At 49.8% G+C, this 18,784-nt stretch overlaps 1 protein-coding gene across 2 annotated transcripts; it reads left to right on the forward strand.

The window, feature by feature from the left end:
- Window positions 1–13,934: 13,934 nt before the first annotated feature.
- Window positions 13,935–17,223, forward strand: LOC120674404 (ubiquitin-conjugating enzyme E2 5A-like). Of its 2 annotated transcripts, XM_039955602.1 has the most exons (4): window positions 13,941–14,144; window positions 15,101–15,178; window positions 15,492–15,709; window positions 16,668–17,223. In XM_039955602.1, the coding sequence occupies exons 3-4, from the start codon at window positions 15,494–15,496 to the stop codon at window positions 16,896–16,898; spliced, it is 447 nt and encodes a 148-aa protein (XP_039811536.1). In that variant the 5' UTR covers window positions 13,941–14,144; window positions 15,101–15,178; window positions 15,492–15,493; the 3' UTR covers window positions 16,899–17,223. The 2 variants fall into 2 exon arrangements, with proteins under 2 accessions (XP_039811529.1, XP_039811536.1); XM_039955595.1 differs by lacking the exon at window positions 15,101–15,178 and having other exon boundaries at window positions 13,935–14,144.
- The last annotated feature ends 1,561 nt before the right edge of the window (window positions 17,224–18,784 follow it).

Consider the following 18,784-nt stretch of genomic DNA (forward strand, 5'->3'; position numbering starts at 1 on the left):
TAATCTATTACATGGGCTTCGAGGCCCAGTTTTCCTACATGCTACCATCCCCCCTTGCGGGCCCTCAGGGGCATCGAATTCGGCGATGGGAGGGATGTCTGCTTCGAGCTTCTCGGCGAGGACGGTGGCGAACTCCTCCGCGGCTGCGTCGGCTTCGTCCATGATGGCCGACGTGGCGTCCGCATCAGCATCATCGGGAACGACGTACCCCGACGACACCCTCTGGAGATCCATGAGGTAGTGTGTCGAGGCCACGGCGAGGGCCCGCAGGACACCGAGACGGAAGGTGCTCTTGGCGTGTTCGGCAATCTGTCCGCCTAGAGCGTGAAGGCGGCTGATCACCGAACTGCCTGAGACGGCACCCTCCCCCTCGAGCTCTTGACACACGCACACGGCGGTTTGCTCCAGCTCAGCAAACTCCATCTGCGCCGCCATGAGCGCGGTGTGGACCGCTTCCTTCGCCGCGGACTCATCCGCCACCTTCTGCCTCAGCTCTGAGCAAAGGAAATCAATGTCAGCTACGGAAGAAACAAACCGATGAAAACTCGAAGGTACTCACCCGTGATACTTCTCTGCGCCTCATCCTTCTGGGTCCGGGTGGCCTCTTCGAACGAGGACAAGGAGGCTTCCTTCTCCCTGAGGGCTGCCCCCACGCTCTGGAGGGCCACCTCCTTCCCCTCGAGGGTCTCGCCCATCTCCCGGAGGGTCCCGGTGAGCGCAACCATGGCCACCTCCTTGTGGAGGAGCTCGGCCTTCTGCTGTTCGAGCGATGTCCCGAGGCGCTGCAGCTCGGCACTCTGTGCCTCGGCTTCCCGAGCCTTCTCCTCGAGTGCTGCCCGGAGGCGCTGCAGCTCGGCAGTTTGCGCCTCGGCCTCCCGAGCCTTCTGCTCTGCCGCGGCCCTCTGGACGTCCCGCTCACCGGTAACCCGCGCCAGCTCCTCCTCTAGCACCTGCTGACGCGCTCCCAGATCCGCCGTTTTCGTGTTGGCTTCGATGTTCTTGAGCACCAGCTCGGCGTTGTGCTGCCCGAGCTGGCTCATCTGGGAGTACAGCCGGGTCATCTCGGCGCTCTTTTCGCGCGAGATTTCCCTCAGCTGCTGCAAAGGGGAGGGCGTGGGTGAAGACACGTTAAAGTTAAACCGAATCCGAGCAATTTTCGGGGGGAAGTATTTACCTGGCTGACCTGGTAATCCGCATTCTAATGGAGCTGGAAGGTGCGGTCGAGGGCTTGCAAGATCTCGCGACCGACGCTCATCTGCGTGTTCCAGGCTTCCTACTCCTCTTGCTCCTTGCGGAGGAACTCCGAGGGGACCCCGGACGGGACAATTGCCCCGAGATGGCCCCCCTCGGACGTCCCCGCCTCGAGCGTGCCCGCGCTGGCCGACGCGAACTCGGCGATGTGTGCGGCGGCGCTTGCCGCAGCAGCGGGGTCGATGTCCATCGAGTCCCGTACTCCTCGCTGCTGTCCGGCAGCTCCACCGCCGCCGCCGCCGTGCTCCCTTGCACCGTTGGCATGGGCACTACCGCGACGATACCCTCGTCCCGGGCCTCGGCGGGCTCCGAGACGGGGGCTCCTTCCACAACTGGCGCTCCTTGCACCGTCTCCTCATCTGCGACTCCCTCGCCCTCGGCCCTCGGGGGCTCGAGGATGAGGGTCTCCTCCTCTGCTTGGTCGGCAGGGCGCTCCTGCGCGCCCCCGCCAGTCTCTCCTCCTGTGTCCGGTCGGGCGGCGCTAGCCGCATTGCCTTGACCGGCCTCGACTTCAGTGACTGCCAGGGCGGCGCCGTCCACGCCGCCCCGGCCGGTCTCCTCGGCGTCGGTAGCCTAAGCGGCTGCTTCGGCACCGCTCTGGCCGGCGTCACTCTCCTCCTCCTGTGCCCGAGCTTGCTGCGCCGCCTGGGCCCCTCGAGCCATGGCCTCCCATAGCTTCGCGGCCGCCGCCTCGAGGTCCACAGCAGGCAGGGGCTGCGGCGCTGTGTGCGGCATGCTGCGTGCCCCGGTCTTGAGGGCCTTAGCCGGGGCAAGCTGCACCGCATCCTTGGCGACAGCCCCGGGGCTAAAAAATCGAGGAACACAAGTTGAGGACAACAAGATCGAGAAATCGACCAAACACGCAACAAAAGCGAAACCCAAGTTTACTTACCCGGATCGAGCACTCATGCTCCGCTTCCTCGTGGCGCTTCTTCGGGCCCGAGTCACCGTGCCGCCCCTCGAAGACTGCCCCGAGGGCGCCCCCCTCGTGTCGGCCTGGTGACTTGAGGCTGCCAGCACGGACGACTCCTCGCCCGCCGCAGCCACGTCGCCACGGACCAGCACCTGGGGCGCGGGCGTCTCCTCACCGGCTGCCGGCGGGGACGACTCCCGCTCCGCACCCTCGAGGGAGGGATTCGCCGATGACTCCACCACGGCCCTCGTCTCTTCTGGCGCCACGGGCACCCCCTCGTCATCATCCCACTGGTAGAACGGTGGGGGGCTCGCACCCGCTGCCGCCCCGTCGTTCCCCAGAGTGTGGTCCTCGGCATCCGAGGCCTCCTCCTCGTCCTCCTCCGAGGACTCGGGCATGGCGGGCCGCGGCTTCCCCTCCACGCGAGCAAGCCTGCATGCCTTGTCGTGCTCTGTCTTCCTCTTCCTCTTTCTCTTCCTCTCGACCTTTGCCTCCGCCGCGTCCTTCCGCCTTTTCATCTTCTCCGCATGGAGGCAGTTGATCTAGCGTTGTTCTGGGACCGGGGGCTTCGAGGTGCCGCACCTCAACCCCTGCAAAGCACGCCCGAGATGGAGTCAGGAAAAGGGGGCTACACAACACACAGCGGATTCGAAATCAAAACTTACCAGAGAAATGTACCCCGGCTCGGGGCGCATCTTGATCCTCTAGAGATCCTCGGGATTTTGAGGGAACTCCGCCACCGCGTACTTCGCCCTCCGGGCGGCGGTGGTGTGGGAAAGCGGCTTGTTCGCCGTCCTCGAGCCTTCAACCTGGCTCCCGGGAGTGAGCTGGAAGATCGGCAGGGCCCTAACCACGAGAGGAATCACCCTCTGCCGATGGAAGTTTGTGATGACGGCCGCCGCCATCAACCCCTTCTTCGCCAGACACGCCAGCGCGTCGGTGAGGCCCTCGAGCTTGGCTTGTTGCGCTGGGGACGACACCCCCCAGTCCCACTTCGGCGGTCGCTCCTGGAGATCTCTGTTAGTGAACGCCGGGAGCGCGCCCCTGTAGTTCTGAAGGTAGAACCACCCTCGACTCCACCCGGCGTTGTTCGTCGTCATCTTGCTCGAGATGTAAAAATTCCTCCGGGTCGGGCGGACGTGGAGCGTCAGGCCACCGGCGCGCGCGAACCGCCTCGGTTGGTCCCGCGCGTTCTTGACGAAGAGTTCGCCACAGAACAGATGGATCCAGAGGTCCTAGTGGGCTTCGATGCCGAGGTACCCCTCGCAGACGGCGACGAAGACCGCCGCCTGCGAGATGGAGTTGGGGCTGAAGTTGAGCAGCTCCACTCCGTAGTACACACACAAAGCCCTCATGAACCTGCTGACGGGGACGCCGAAGCCTCGCTCGTGGAGGCGCACAAAGCTCACGACGTAGCCTTGCGGGGGCTTCGGCTCGGTCTCGTCCGGGTGCGGGGAAATCCACGCCGGCGCCCCCGAGTCGGAGTTCCGCGGCAGCAGCCGGTCGGCGACCAGCTGCTCCAGGACTGCCACGGTGGAGGAGGACTTCCCCCACGGCAAAGGCTCCTGGATGTCCGATGTTTCTTCGATTCGAGGGGGAATGTGGGAGCGAAGGCTCTGGGATTGCTAAGGTGCGTTTTCTCTCCCTCTCCTTCCTCTTCCTCCTTTTGCTCTTGGCTACGGGCTCAAGATGCAGGGGAGGCAGAGAAGGCAAAGTGAGACGGAGGCAAACAGCCAGGTGAGCCCAAACAACCCCCTTCTCTTCGTTTTTATTCACCACGACGGGCGGACTTTCCGCCACGACCCAAATCTACCGCATTGAATGCGGTAGAGTTCGCTGTCGCTGACGGCTGGGTCCCACGACCGCGGAGTCTCCCACGCGCGCACGCAGCAATAACTGCGGCATGGTAACCGGCGGGCGCGGCGCGACTGTCGCACTATCCCATCCGCCAGCCGCCGCCCACACCACTTCATCTACCTGAGGCTGTCGCCTGAAAAGGTGCGCCCACACCGCACTACACGAATCGGGCCACGTCGCCCACCACCAGTGGGAGACCCGCACGTGTGACTCGCGACTCTGCGTCGTTTTCGAATCAAGACGGAATATTCCTTCAGGGGTCCCTTTACCCTCGAAGGAATCGCATTTCGAGGCCTTACTGATCAGGGGTTCGAAGCCTGGCCTTTCAGAGGTTCGACAGGTGCCCCAGATCACCAGAGTCAGGGACTGCAGGGATGTGCCATACAAGCTACCCTCGAACGCGGAGTTCGAGACATCCTGTGCAGTGTTCAAGGCCAGTCGAGGGTGCCTAGAAGGGGGATCCCATCGAGGGAGAGCATCGAGCCCTCGCCTAGCGAACCCTCGCGAGCGCTCTATGAGACGTGTCCATGGACCACGAGCCGATCCCTATCGAACGGGGCACGGACGTCCGCTTGAACTACCCGCTAATAGCTCACCGAAGCAGCCATTGCTCGTGGCCCAGGCATGGGTACCATGGTGCGCTTCACCCCTCCTCCCTGCGGAAGGGTGACGAGGGTCGTAGTCAAAGCCGAGGGTTCCCCTGAACGCCTTCACGTGGGCCTGGGCTCGGGGGCTCCTCGCACACCACGGTTCCAATCGCACCCTCGAATAAGTCGACGACTCCCAACTACGAAGCTCCACATGTGTAACCAAACCCTCCGCTATTTGCGTGCGCTCTCCTGACTGTTAAGCTGAACGCCGGGTCACTGTACCAGCACGGAGAATGCCGAGGCTGGCTGAAAGAGTGCCGATGCCGGCTGAAAAAGACGCTGGACGGCCACCCCGGTAAGGCTACCCAGTGGGACAACGTTTATAGCCCTTGGACGAGCACAAACTCTCCTCCAAGGCCTCGGGGGCTACACCCGCGGGTGCGCTGACGCGCCCTCGCGGAGGAGACTTCACACATATTCGAGGGTCGTAACTCTCTGTACACCCCTATACCCTCGGTCATCCTCCCTGTAGAAAAGAAAGAGGGACTTTATTGCTCAATGCAAATAAAGATTACAAAGGGTTACCGGCGCGAAGCCGTCGAAAGATACAACACATTGCCACCTACGTGGCAATTTTCCCTGTCTTGGGGAGGAGCGAGCAATGAAGAAAGGCACCGAGCCCCTGGCCGACGCAACGGCCAGGCTGCTAGGGATGCGAGGAGTAGCCCCCAGGCCGCACGGGTCCAGCGGGATGCTCTCCTCGCAAGCCTTCTTCTAGCGTCTCCTCCACCGAAGACCACGCGGGGGGTCGAGCTGGCGGACAGCGCCCTCCACACCGTCTCCCCAATAGCAACCTTGTTGCCGGGGGGGACGATGCGAAAAACAGCCACCAGACCTGGCGCCAGCGCCACGGTCAGGCGTCTCCATCCCCCTTCAGGCTAGGGGACATCGCAAGAGCAGGACCCCATGGGCCCAATGCTCTTCTGCTGATCCCACTTAAGCTGAGGGATGGAGCGCACGCCCACTCCGGTCTTCCCCACCGCTCGCAAGCATTCTTCTAGCGCCAAAGCCTAAAAAGCCAGGCCGCCCCATCTGGGGGCCGGTCACGAAAGGCAAAGGAAAATATTACAAGATTTAGGCAATGCTAGAAGACAGAGCTGGGAGGTTGGAGAAGAAAGGGAGCCCCACGACCCCTATTTATAGCTGCGCCAGGCACCAAGCTTCAAGCCTGTCGAAAGGCAAAGGTTTGGATCGCCCGTGATGGCGCGGCAATCCACAAGCAAAGGATGTCCTCGGTCACCGCATCGAGACACGACCGAATGAAATAAAGCGGAGCTGAGCCCCTGGACGCTAAGCGGTGCAGCATCGGCTCTGGCCGGCTGCCCTCGAACGGCGCGCCGCAAAGCAACCAGGATCGCCGGGGTCAAGGACCTATGTGCGGGACAGCGCGATGAAAGCACCAGCTGCCAAGCAGCGGGCGCCACCGTCGCCCTGGCCCCCCTCAGCGCGCGGACACGTCTTATCCTTTAAACAAACAAACAAAGAGGCGCGCGCCTCGAAGTACTCCCCCCGCAGGCATACTACCCCGACCGGCGTATTGTCACATCCGCCGGGCTGGCACTCAGGCGTGTCTGGCGGGTGCGCGGCATTGACTGATCATGTCAAAGGGGAAATCGCCGAATCACCCTTTGGCCGAATTCCCTGACTCGACCAAAGCCTCGGGGGCTACTATCGGGTACCACGATTAGGGACACCCTAATCGTAGTACTAAGATCACTCTGAAAAACGCAAACACATGTTAAACAACTGAGCCCACTAAGGCCCACGGCCTGCTTCCCACCCGGAAGAAAGGAAAGGACTCAAAGAAGCCCAGCGTGCGGCCCATTCGCATCCCCCTCGAACCCGCAGAACGATCTCCGCCTCGCTCGAGGGTCCCTCTCGGGCCCGCTGGACAATCTCCGCCTCGCTCGAGGGTAGCGGATCTACCCTCGAGCGGGTAACTCATCTCTGCCTCGCTCGAGGGCTCCCCTCGGGACCCTCGACCGCGCAACACATCTCCGCCTCGCTCGAGGGTAGCGAACTACCCTCGAGGGAGTAACTCATCTCTGCTTCGCTCGAGGCTACCCCTCGGCACAAAGGACGAACGGCCCCGCCGCCCAACCACTCGCCGTACGAAGGCATTAAAGGCCAGCCACTCCGCCACGGCACCCAGGACAGGCGGCGTCAGGCCGCCACTCCCACAGTGGATGTGACCGGGGTCCCATCCGTTGACTCCGGTCACCGCTCCGCCATCCCGGACGCTGTAGCAACGCTGTGGGACCTGCGACGCGGGATAAGACAGGCTCGGTACTGCTCCCGTTACTATTCTGCCGACACCGACCAACCGGACCCGCCCCTCGCTGGGGAAGGGGTCCGGCGACGTCACGTATCCTTCAGAGAGGGGTGCTCGACACACACGGACGGAGTCCCGGACCTCCCCCCTTGAGGGGTCCGGGACCTCCACGTGTCCCCCGGACCTCCTAGTGTGCACGCCGGCACTCCGACCAGGGGGTCCAGGGCTGCCGCGCGCCCCGCTACTGCTGGTGCATGCAGGACCCTAGTCCGCAGGGCCCACCCAACGCCACCGCGCCGTATATAGATGACCATACACCAGCGACGACCACGCCACCTGCAGGGGCTAGCAGGACGACCGGCGTGATCTTCGCAGGACCAAGGACGATATCCAGGATGACTGCGACGCCCGCCGCCATGCCCCACAGTGTACTTCCTACAGTGTCCGACCATTGTACCCCCGCGATTCAGGGGAAAACGACGACTTCCACGCGCCTACTCATGTACACCTCCCCTCCTTGTGACTATAAAAGGAGGAGACTGGCTTCTCTGGCTCTCTCTCGGAGGACGCTCAGAGGCCTCCCGACGTGATCCATCATCACTTACGCTCCGGCTTTCCTATTCGCCACGTTCAACCCCTCTTCTAGCAGAGACTTGGGAGCCTTCCTCCCTCTCTCGCCTCGCTTGTACCCCCTACTACAAGCACTCCGGGTGCAAGATAATACAGTGCCCTCGCACACCCCCTTTGCTGGACGTACGGCCCCGCAGCCGGAACCAGGATAAATCGTGCGTTACTGTGTTGCCTCTTGCATCATCATCTGGGACGAGGAAACACGCAGCATTTATTAGTTGGGATCCGGGCCCCCGGGTCGGGACACCGACAAAGGGTTGCTGAGTTTTCTGAAGATGTTGCTGAGTTTTAGGCGTACGCAACCCCCAGTCGGTTGTCTGTGAAGTGTGGAGCCTTTGTTTACAGGAGAAGTTGTATATCTCTGTAAGTCTCTTTTATATGACATTGTTGCTCATTATTCCATTATGATGTCACTATATGTATAAAATTTGATCCTAGCATACATATAGTTATGCATTCGGTTTTTAAAAAAAACTGGGTGTGACACTTTTTTATTATTTGCTTGCGGGATCATCGTCCGTCCTTGTAAGAGTTATGTATGAGTGACATATAATTATGTACGACTGATAACCCTGTCCATCTTTTGTAGTCCTCCACATGCGGGTTGGGTCTAGAGCTAATAGCCTGATACTTTTGGAAGACGAGGAGTAAGTCAGTGTCCGAAGCAAGCAAGTGAGAGCTGGGTCTATCACTCTTAAGTATCTCTTCTCTTAGACAATCACACTACCCAAAGGCCACCCTTCTCTCTTTTCCTCCCGATGAACTAGTTAGAAGACCATTACATCTTCATTCTCTGACAAAATACGATACCATGAATACTCACGGGTAAAATGCTACAATAGTATATTAGTGCGCTTGCGGATTTATTCTATGAACATTAAGATATACCAACAAAGCTACTCCAACTGTTTTATCGGCCTACAATGCATGCAAGTACCATTTACCAACCTCCTTAACACTATAAATAGGTAGGGATGGGGGGTCGGGTTCGGGTCGGGTGGAGTGTCCGGGCACCAAAAACCGAAACCCGAACTTAAAACCCGAACCCGACCCGAATACCGATTCGGAGAAAATGTATCCCCAAAACCGAACCCCGCAGATACCCGAAATCCGATTGGATACCTGAAACGTCCCGCCTCCCCGAGGCCGAACCCGCTTACCTCTGGCAGCTCTCTAGGACATAGACTGTCCTCACAGACCAACACATATCTTTTCTGCACACTTTGTCCTCAAAACCGATTGGATACCTGAAACGTCCCGCCTCCCCGAGGCCGAACCCGCTTACCTCTGGCAGCTCTCTAGGACATAGACTGTCCTCACAGACCAACACATATCTTTTCTGCACACTTTGTCCTCACTCGTGCGCACCCAGGAATAACTTTCCGGTCGGTCACCCATCCCCAAATTACTCCGGGCCAAGCACGCTTAACCTTGGAGTTCTTTGGAGATCGGCTCCCGAAAAAGAAGTTGCAACTTGTTGGTATGAGTATCCTATTAATCCTATTAAGCTCTGGGCCGGGGTGTCACATACTCACCCCCTTAAGAGACCGACATCCCCGTCGGTCAATCCCAAGCCAGGAACGTCCTCTCTTGGCCACGTCCCGTACGTCCAGTGCCAGCAGCCCATGTGCCACGTCCGTGCGTCCAGTGCCAATGGTCCCTGTGCCACGTCCGTGCGTCCAGTGCCAACGTCGCATCCCAGATGCCCGTGCACTGACCCGCCACGCGTCCGTGCACATGCCGGTGGCATCTGCACCCCCACGCGCCCATGCTCATGCCCGGGCACTTACGCCCGTACGTGCCCGTGAAACCGCGAGAGTCGGCTCTGATACCATCTGAAACGTCCCGCCTCCCCGAGGCCGGGCCCGCTTACCTCTGGCAGCTCTCTAGGACATAGACTGTCCTCACAGACCAACACATCTTTTCAGCACACTTTGTCCTCACTCGTGCGTACCCGGGAATAAATTTCCGGTCGGTCACCCATCCCCAAATTACTCCGGGCCAAGCAGCTTAACCTTGGAGTTCTTTGGAGACCGGCTCCCGGAAAAAAAATTGCAACTTGTTGGTATGAGTATCCTATTAATCCTATTAAGCCCTGGGTTGGGTGTCACAATACCCGAAACCTGCTTTTGTATGGCAATATAGTAAGAGCAATAAGTACTTTTTATAAACGTATACATAATATATATTCAATCAAGATGCAATAAATAGTAAATAATTTCCTAAATCAACATAGAATAAATTTAATAGTCTAAATAAACAAAGTTATTACTAAGTATACTATAAAACATGAGATTTATTCCAAACGGTTATCCATTGGGTATGCGCGGGTGAAAAACCAAACCCGAAACCGAACCCGATAAGTTTCGGGGCCCCGAACCCGAAAACCGTGGTCCGCAAAGCCCGAAACCTGCGGATATCCGGCCCGAAACTGAACCATTGCCATCCTTATAAATAGGAAGACATCCTTCACTTGTAAGCACACACAAAAAGGAGCTATTGACTCTTCACTTTTTAGAGTAGATTAGTAGTTTGGGAGTTTGAGTCGAGTCGAGCTTGTCTCCAGATTTCGGAGTCATCATCGGAAGTTTGGTATAAGCTCTTATATCTTTTCCTTTGACTTTATTAAATATAATTTATTTTATTTATCTTTTGGAGTCAGCTTTACTTTTCATGTTTATTTATCTTTTCAAGTGCTTAGCTTGTGTGCGGAAGCAATTTCCTCTAGTTTAGGCTGAGTATCTTGTCCAATTTGTTGGGACCTTTTCTTGTGGGTTTTCTCACCCGGACTAGGGAGTTTAAGTCAGTTCCCTAGGTTGAAGGTGATTTCTCTTGAAGGTCTGAAGAGAAATCCTAACACCAAATGCAGACATGGTGTCTGGCTTAATGTTAGCTAGGAAGTGTGTTCCACCTCACGGTACTGCAGTGGTAGGCGACAGTTGGTGACAGCCCTATCCGTCCTTCGTAGTCTACCACATTTGGGTGTTTTCATATAGCAGTAGTAGCCGACTGTGATGGGACTCCCTTCTCATCTCTTTCTGAGTCCTTCTCTGATGCCGCCAAAGCAAGTTTTGAGTTTTTGGTATCTAGTTAGGTTCCAAATTTAGTCTAGCGAGGCTAGCTCGACAGTTTAGAAGTGTTTCGGGTTTCTTATCTCGCTCGTTGTCCTCCCACGACAGTTTAGAAGTGTTTCGGGTTTCTTATCTCGCTCGTTGTCCTCCCATCTGCTACCTCTCTAAGACATAGAGTCTCCCATGTGTTAGACGGTTATTGCCTGGCCATTTATCTGATCATCTTATTTGGATTACTCTCGTTGAGTTAGTCGGTTGATTTAACTAGTAAAGATTGTCACTCAATTCTCGTTACTCTTTAACCATAGTGCTTCCCCGAGAAAATTTATGATACTCTGGAATACTCCAAGGTGAAGTGCTACATTGGTCATTATGTGCACTTTCGAAATACACATTTCAATCGAGCATAAGAAACACCAACAATGTGTCAATGAAGTTTTAACTACATGGTTAGTGTCGCAGTGCATCCATGAAATCTGCAATATTTATGATAAACAAATGCATCTACAACCAACCTTCTGAAGTTTTGCAAGAGAGGATCTTAATGTGGTTGCAGTCCTAGTGTGTGCTCGGAGCACAAAGCGTACCTGACTCTAGAGAGACATTGAATGAGTATGGTTCTTGTGGTATTTCAAAAATAAAACTCTCATGGTCATTTATGGAATCCTTTCCCTTGAACTCCGGAGTCGGCGCCTCAAACATTGGAGTTGCAGTGACGCATGTAAGTGGACTCATTGTTATTCTTGTACATAAGTGATTATAGCCATGGGTACTACACAGGTCCTTTCGAATACATGCTACCAATAGACTTCTAGTCTAATCATAAATGCACATATAGAAGATTTTGTTTGGAAGGGAGAGGAGATGGTATTTCAACACTATAATTTTTATTCCTTTAGTCTAGCAACCATCACACATAGACCATTTTTTCTAAAAATGTATACTACTCTATTTGTTATTTGGTCGTATTTGTTCCTATTCTCAATAGGGAAAATAAAACACTAAGAGAATAAACAATTAAATAACTAAAAGAGCACTGACATATAGGATACATTTGAAGAAAAATTTTAACATAATTTTCATATTTTTATTTAATTTGAACTAATTATGAATTTAATATATTAAATTGGAACTTTTTTATTTTCAAAAAATGGAAAGCCTTTGAAACTAGCTAGTGATCAGATTTTATGAAAATCATATTTTTGTGGTAGCTAGATGGTACAAATTGAACAATTTCTTTGCCACTTATTAGGAAACTAAACCACTGTTGATCATCGATGGCCAAGATCTATACAATTCCCATGCCCTACTCTGGAATAGTACATATGAGAGCACCTTAAAGAGAGCCTCGTTTTTTTCACAGCATATCCATCTAATTCCTCACAAAATTTAAATTATTTTATATTATACAGTACAACTCAAACTCTCACAAGACACGCACACTCACCACTACGATCACACGTACGCAAACCCTACCTCTATGAGTATCTTCAAAGACTAAGCGGTCAAACCTCAAGATTGGCAAAGTTACTATAGGTGTCTCGCTGTCGACGGAAACGTTATAGGTGTCTCGCTGTCGACGGAAACGTTGCCTAGCACTGGATACAACGCTGTTAAATTATAGAATATTCACTCATATGCGGAGTTAAACCCAACACTTGAGGTGCTACCGAGACTCATGTAACCACTAGGCTACATGCCCTTTTACCACAAAATTTAAACTTAAATCCATTGTTAATACCTAATTTAAATTTAAATCTATTAATTAATTTAGAGCATCTCTCAATATAATTCTTGCACCAAAAGATGGTCTAGTAGCGTGGCCACGTCACAGCTAATTCCAAGCCGTCGAATCGGCTGAGCGAACGGATAGGATCGTGGGAGTTCCGGTCACTTTACAAAAAAAACCTCAACATTTAGCGAAATCAACACATAGTCCGACCTCTCCTCAGGCTTTTTTGGGAAACATCTCTCTTTCTTTAGCAACATCAACTCGCAATCCGGCCTCCTCTCTTAGGTATTTTTGCAAACAATACCCACAACTTTTATCAAAAAAACCAGCAGTCTAACCTTCCTAGATCAGGAAAATTTGCGAATAAAACCTTCCATTTTCACAAAATCAATCTGCCGTCTTGGTCCTCTCTCAAGTAGCTTTTATAAAAAAAAGCCTTAGATTTTCATTAAATCAAATTACAACATGTTCCATTCATCAATACTATATGTACAATTTGAAAACAAAAATTTGTCAAAATAAAAAGTTGTTAAATAAAAATTTTGATCAAAAATTCGGAAACTACAACTTTATTGTAGAAAAAACTTTTAAATTTAAAATTCTTTTACAATTAGTTTGCACAAATGCTTACTTGTGATCCGTTCTACCCACAATTTGAATACCAAAACGACTTCAAATTAAACAGTATTCAATACAAAAGTTGATTAGAACTTTAAAACCTAAAGTTTCGCAACCCAAGAAAATTTCGCTCCCCAACAAAATTGTAAATTCAAAGTTTTCTTAATTCTTTCAACATAAAATCCTATTTTGCTAAAAATATATTATCGTACAATTGTTCTTCTATGGCTTCTCATGCTACCTTCACAATAACATCGCATATTTTAATATAACCACTACTTTTAAAAAAACACCATCACGACTATAATTTGCCACATGATTAAAGTTCAAATCTTAGCATTTCGCATATACATTAAGCTTTCGGCTAATTGTGCTTCGTCCTCCTTAATAAATAATTTTACCCCTTTTTTCAACATAATAAATATAGCAAAAAATATGATATATCTATTTTGATACCTAAAATAATATACTACTTAAATGATATTGTTACGACAATAGAAAGTCTAAAATATAACATAATGGCAAATCCGCGGGCCTTTCTAGTAACTAGAGTTGAAAGGAACTATAACCAATTTAACTTTAGAACTTTTACTACTTCCTCGAGACTCTTCTATAAGGCGTTCACATTTATTAAGATTTAAACTTTACAACTTTTGACTAATAATTTGACCAACAATTTTTAACTATTATTAAACAAACTGGATATGAATAGATTTGTAATCAAATGTACTATCTAATAGTTCTAAACTTATAATCATAATAATTATAATATAAAATAAATGAATGATCAAACTATAATTTTGGAGACGTATCATATCAAACTATACTTTATAAAAAAGCTCCAGAGGGAGTAGAGTTTAATCGGCCCAAATTGTAAGTTTCAGAACCAGGTAATGATTATTAATAATTAATAAACATAAACCACTGACAATTGGGTTTCTGTACTAGTCGATTAAAATAATTAGCAGCAGCCAATTGCAAACGATCAAGCGAAGCGACGACTCCATCTCAGGTCTCCCGTCTCCCACGCCTATAATCCAATAACCAGCAATCCTCTCCATCAATCATTGCCGCAATTCTTCTTCTTCCCCTCTCCAGCTAGATCGACCGGAGCAGCAGAGAGGCTGATCCGACCAAGCTTCACCCCAAGGTAATCTGCGATTCTGATTCAACTCTTTCTTTATCCGCTGGAACATACTACTTGTTAATCGCGTTCTTGATCCGCGGTGATGTGTTCTTGGCGACGCCATGCTTGAATTCGGCTCGAAATAGCTGCTGGAATGATTAGGACTGTGTTTTGGGCGCCCTAGTGTGTGCCTGGGGATTCTAGAATCTTGCCGTTCGAAGTGTTTGCTCCTTGCGAGATTGGGGTTGACTTGGAGGAAAGAGGGGAAATGAACTTCACTCAGTTCTCTCCGATGGAGATTGGGATGCGTTTGTTAATTTTAGTAATCTTTCAATTCCGACAGGTGCCCCGATTCTGGATATCCCGAAAAGATTCCTTAAGATTCTGGACCGCAAAGTGCAAATTCGGTTTGGTTTCTGAAGCTTGTTTCAGCAACCAGGCATGACCAATCTGATTTCTGAAACTTGTTTCTGAAGATCATTCACGCTGTAACAAGTCGTTCCGTTGGAAGATTAGACAACTGGTTTCTTGCAAATGTACATTTTATAATTTTGAACGAGTGATTTCGATAGTTTGAAGTCGAATTCATCTAATATCTATCAATCTGTCCCTTGTTTGTGGAGATTGCATTAAGCCGTGATGTGCTAAAAATATCGCCAAAAGGACATTAATCTTCTATGCACAGGTTTTCGACAGGGAGAAAAAAGAAATCGGCTTGCCTTTTCATCTCTCTTTCTTATTTCCTGTGATGATTGACCAGCTCCTGCTTGGATTGGAATAGCTTACATGATGTCATTTAATTGGAAGGAAATATGGGCTACCACTATGGCTAGCGATTTTAGTCTGAGACTATAACTGTATTATGCTGTAGGAACCTTACTCTGAACTTGTTTTTGTAGCAGCATTACTGGATACAATTGTATCGTACTGCAAATATGCAAACCAAGCTACATGCTGATGTAATAACCAATTCTTTGCAGATTACGATTCCATTTAGGTGTACTTGACTGATATTGAGCTGCTTTATGCTTTTAGCTCACAGCGACAGCTTCTATACGGTAGCTTCTTTTTTCTCAAAATTTGACCAAAGAGTGTTTTGTTACACCTTTCTTCCACATCACCCATGTTATCCATGTAACACTTGGAACTGCCCGTGCTCCTTCACAAAAGAGAATGAAAGAAAAGGAAAACACAGTGATATTTTGATAAGAGTCCATCAGTCATTTGTCTAAAATTTGTTCAGGTCTTCTGATGCTATTATAGCCTTATAGGGTCCATACCAGGCAATCCATCAAGCTATCGGATAGTGTGCTCTATACCTTTGGAACCTTATGCATCATTCTTTTGATCATTATATTCTCTCTTTCCCAGATATGGCAAGCAAAAGGATTCAGAAGGAACTCATGGATTTGCAAAAGGATCCACCAACATCATGCAGTGCTGGGCCTGCTGGAGAGGATCTATTCCACTGGCAGGCCACAATCATGGGTCCTAGTGACAGCCCCTATGCAGGAGGGGTGTTCTTTGTTAACATCCACTTTCCTCCTGACTACCCCTTTAAGCCCCCAAAAGTGAACTTCCAAACTAAGGTGACCTTGTTTCTAGAATACGGCTTTGTTAATACCTCAATTCATTGCTAATATATGGAATTTCTGCATTGAAGTCATAAATGCTTTTGACCTTGTTAGTGAGTAGTCTTTCAGAAATTTATTATGAAAGGTTCAAAATCAAATCAATATTGTGGAAACTTTCTTTTCTTTTTCTTAAAATAATATATGCCTCTGTGCTTCTTTATATCATCGTTTTATTTTCAAAATCCATAGTTATGGACTCTAATAGGCCTGTTTTACTTGCTTCTGCAGCTTCATAAAGTTAATTTGCCTCCCAGAATTAGGTGTTACCATGTGATTGATGCTTTAATTACAATTGATATATTTTAGTGAGTACAGATTCTTCTCAAATTATGACTACTGAGTAGTGAGTAGCAAGTCCTGAAGTATATACATGACAATGGTCTGTCAGCAATGGCTCACAGTGTCCATGTGCAATTTAGATCACGTTTGTTACCTTGGTCTTGCAAGCATGTCTTTGTGCCAGTGTACTGGTGTCAATGTAAAGTCGTTGCATGTTCCCATAAAAATGTTGACTACCTTGGGCCAACTAGTATGTCTGGGTCCCAGGGCACTGGTGCCAATGTAAAGAATTACATGTTCTTGGGAAAATGTTGGTTACCTGAGTTTTCTCCTAATTTGTATGTTTCAAAGACTAGAGTATAACATAGGGTTCACAGAAATAGGTTCTAATAATTTGTAATATTGTTTGTTATCTATCTAGTAATAGTTTAGCCTAACCTATCAAAATTATTGGGGAGAATTTCTCTTAGTTCTTGATCTGAACAATTTATAATTCAAGTAGTACGTAGAATATGACTACATAGAGAAACTGGCATACTATGATAGGATGAATTGTTCAGTAATTCAGACTCCTAGTTAAAGCCATGTCCTTCCTCAGCACTAATGACATCAATTGCTTTGCTGGAAAATACAGGTGTATCACCCAAACATCAACTCTAACGGGAGCATTTGCCTTGATATCCTCAAGGAGCAATGGAGCCCAGCCCTGACCATATCAAAGGTCCTGCTCTCCATCAGCTCTCTCCTCACCGACCCCAACCCAGACGACCCCCTTGTCCCAGAGATTGCTCACATGTACAAGAACCAGAGGCAACGCTACGAGGAAACTGCAAGGGCCTGGACCCAGAAGTACGCGATGGGCTGATGCCCCATCACATTGAGCAATGTTACCACTTGCCACTGCAATGACCATCGTGAATGTTGTAAAGATTAAGTTGAACCGGTTCCATGTTTTGTGATGGTATCCCAGGACTCCAGACGGCTGTGTCAGTTGTACTGGCTTCTGAAGACAAAGTTTATCTGTGTACAGCAGCTTTAAAGCATGACAATCTGAGTTCTGCACCCAAACTTTGGTTTATATGAAAAGCACTTGCAGTCACTGCATTCGCATGTGTAGCTGCCAAGAAAAGGGTCAATTTGTATGTGGGAGGATGTTATATTTTCTAAATATGTTTTGCTTCCATTCTCCATGACCCCTCATTTGGTGAAATGTGTAGAGAGCATTAGGTGGTCTTGCATTCCGGACATGTCTACCGGTTGGCCTCGTTGCCTGCTGACAGATCTGACACACCCGGATGGTTTGTTTTGTTCAGTTACATGTTGTTCAACTACTGATTCCAAACGGAACTACTTATTACTGGAGACTCTTGCCAGTCCACTGCCTTTCTGAATTTTTGCAAGTGTTTCACTGGTAAGATCAAGGCCATCACTGTTGGTTGAATGTGACCATGCTTGTTCTGCAAAGTTGATGCTTTCTGGTGTATACTACCCTATCTCAGCTTTCATCTGCAGAAGGCGTTGAAAGTCAGGAACTGCTCTTTCTTCTTGGAGATGGACAGAAGAGGCTGCATCTGATGGCCAACCGGCTGTCTTATCTGTGTCAGGTCAGTTCTTGTGTGCTTGTGCCTTACAGCCGTGGCATGTTCAGCTTTTTCTGATCAACTAGCATGAATCATTAAAAAAATCAACTAGTATGAATGGAATACCATAAAGATGAGGTTAGTCGTATGTTAAACAGACAAGGAGGCATGCTCTGGACAAGTCTGAATTTTGAATTACACGCTGTTGATTTCTCATCCTTGCTTTCTCTGTCCTTGCCTATGAAGACAAGTTCAGGCTTTCATTTGGTATACCTGTAGCCACCATGCTGGGAAAAGCCTGAGACTTCTGTACACTGCGGCTACATACTTGTGTAAGATTGTACAGCCACCTGTGGTAGTAGTTGTCTACAGATAGACCTGTCAGGATTCAGGGTACCCACTCATGGGAGCAAAACCTGCACAGGCAATCATGCTCCTCCATTGCAGCCCTCATTGTTTACCGGACACATGAGAGAGCACAAAGAAACAAAGAAGGAAGAGAAAGAAATGTTGTTTTGAAAACGTTCTAGCAAAGTATATAGAAAATTGTCAGGAATCAGTTCATAAAAAGCTAATAGGAGCTAATTCACGCCTTTTCCAGGTAATCTGACCATCACACACCAATTGCAGCTGCAAAACATTGACATTTTCCAGTTGATCTGACCATCTTGCACAAATTGCGTCTGCAAGGCAGTTTTTGGGGCATTTTGTTGCTCTACTTTAGTCAAAATTCACCAAACAAAATATAACTTCATCTTCTTGCCACCTATGTATTATCTAAATATACATCACTTAAAAGATCCGAAACCCAAAGGGACACGCAAATTATCTGTTTGACCTTTTGGCGACACCTATGTTATCCAATCAGCTGGCTAAGTGCTAACTTTGCCTTTCTGGACAAAGAGCGCCCCAAATTAAGATCATTGTGCAAAGAGCGCCCTTTATTAGATGCAAAGGTGACGTTGACATCAAAAGCGCAAAAACCCTGTCCCAGGATGCCAAGAGCACAGTACAACCTGCACAGCTCCCCCATAGCAAGCGATCTAGGCCGTCCGATGCATGGATCGACGGTTCTGATCATGCGACTGACTGATTTCACCGTAACCCTATCAGTTGATCGGGATCAATCTTCGATCCACCACCGGAGGAGATGAGCTGACTGAATGTCAAG

Source organism: Panicum virgatum, chromosome 2K (assembly GCF_016808335.1).
Source record: "Panicum virgatum strain AP13 chromosome 2K, P.virgatum_v5, whole genome shotgun sequence".
NCBI lineage: Eukaryota > Viridiplantae > Streptophyta > Magnoliopsida > Poales > Poaceae > Panicum > Panicum virgatum.

What these genes read in the sequence shown, in the direction of transcription:
- LOC120674404 (XM_039955595.1), top strand. Translation starts at nt 15,494, where the DNA reads ATGGCAAGCAAAAGGATTCAGAAGGAACTCATGGATTTGCAAAAGGAT. An exon ending in AAGTGAACTTCCAAACTAAG is followed by an intron (nt 15,710 to 16,667) that starts GTGACCTTGTTT and finishes TGGAAAATACAG; the next exon opens with GTGTATCACCCAAACATCAA.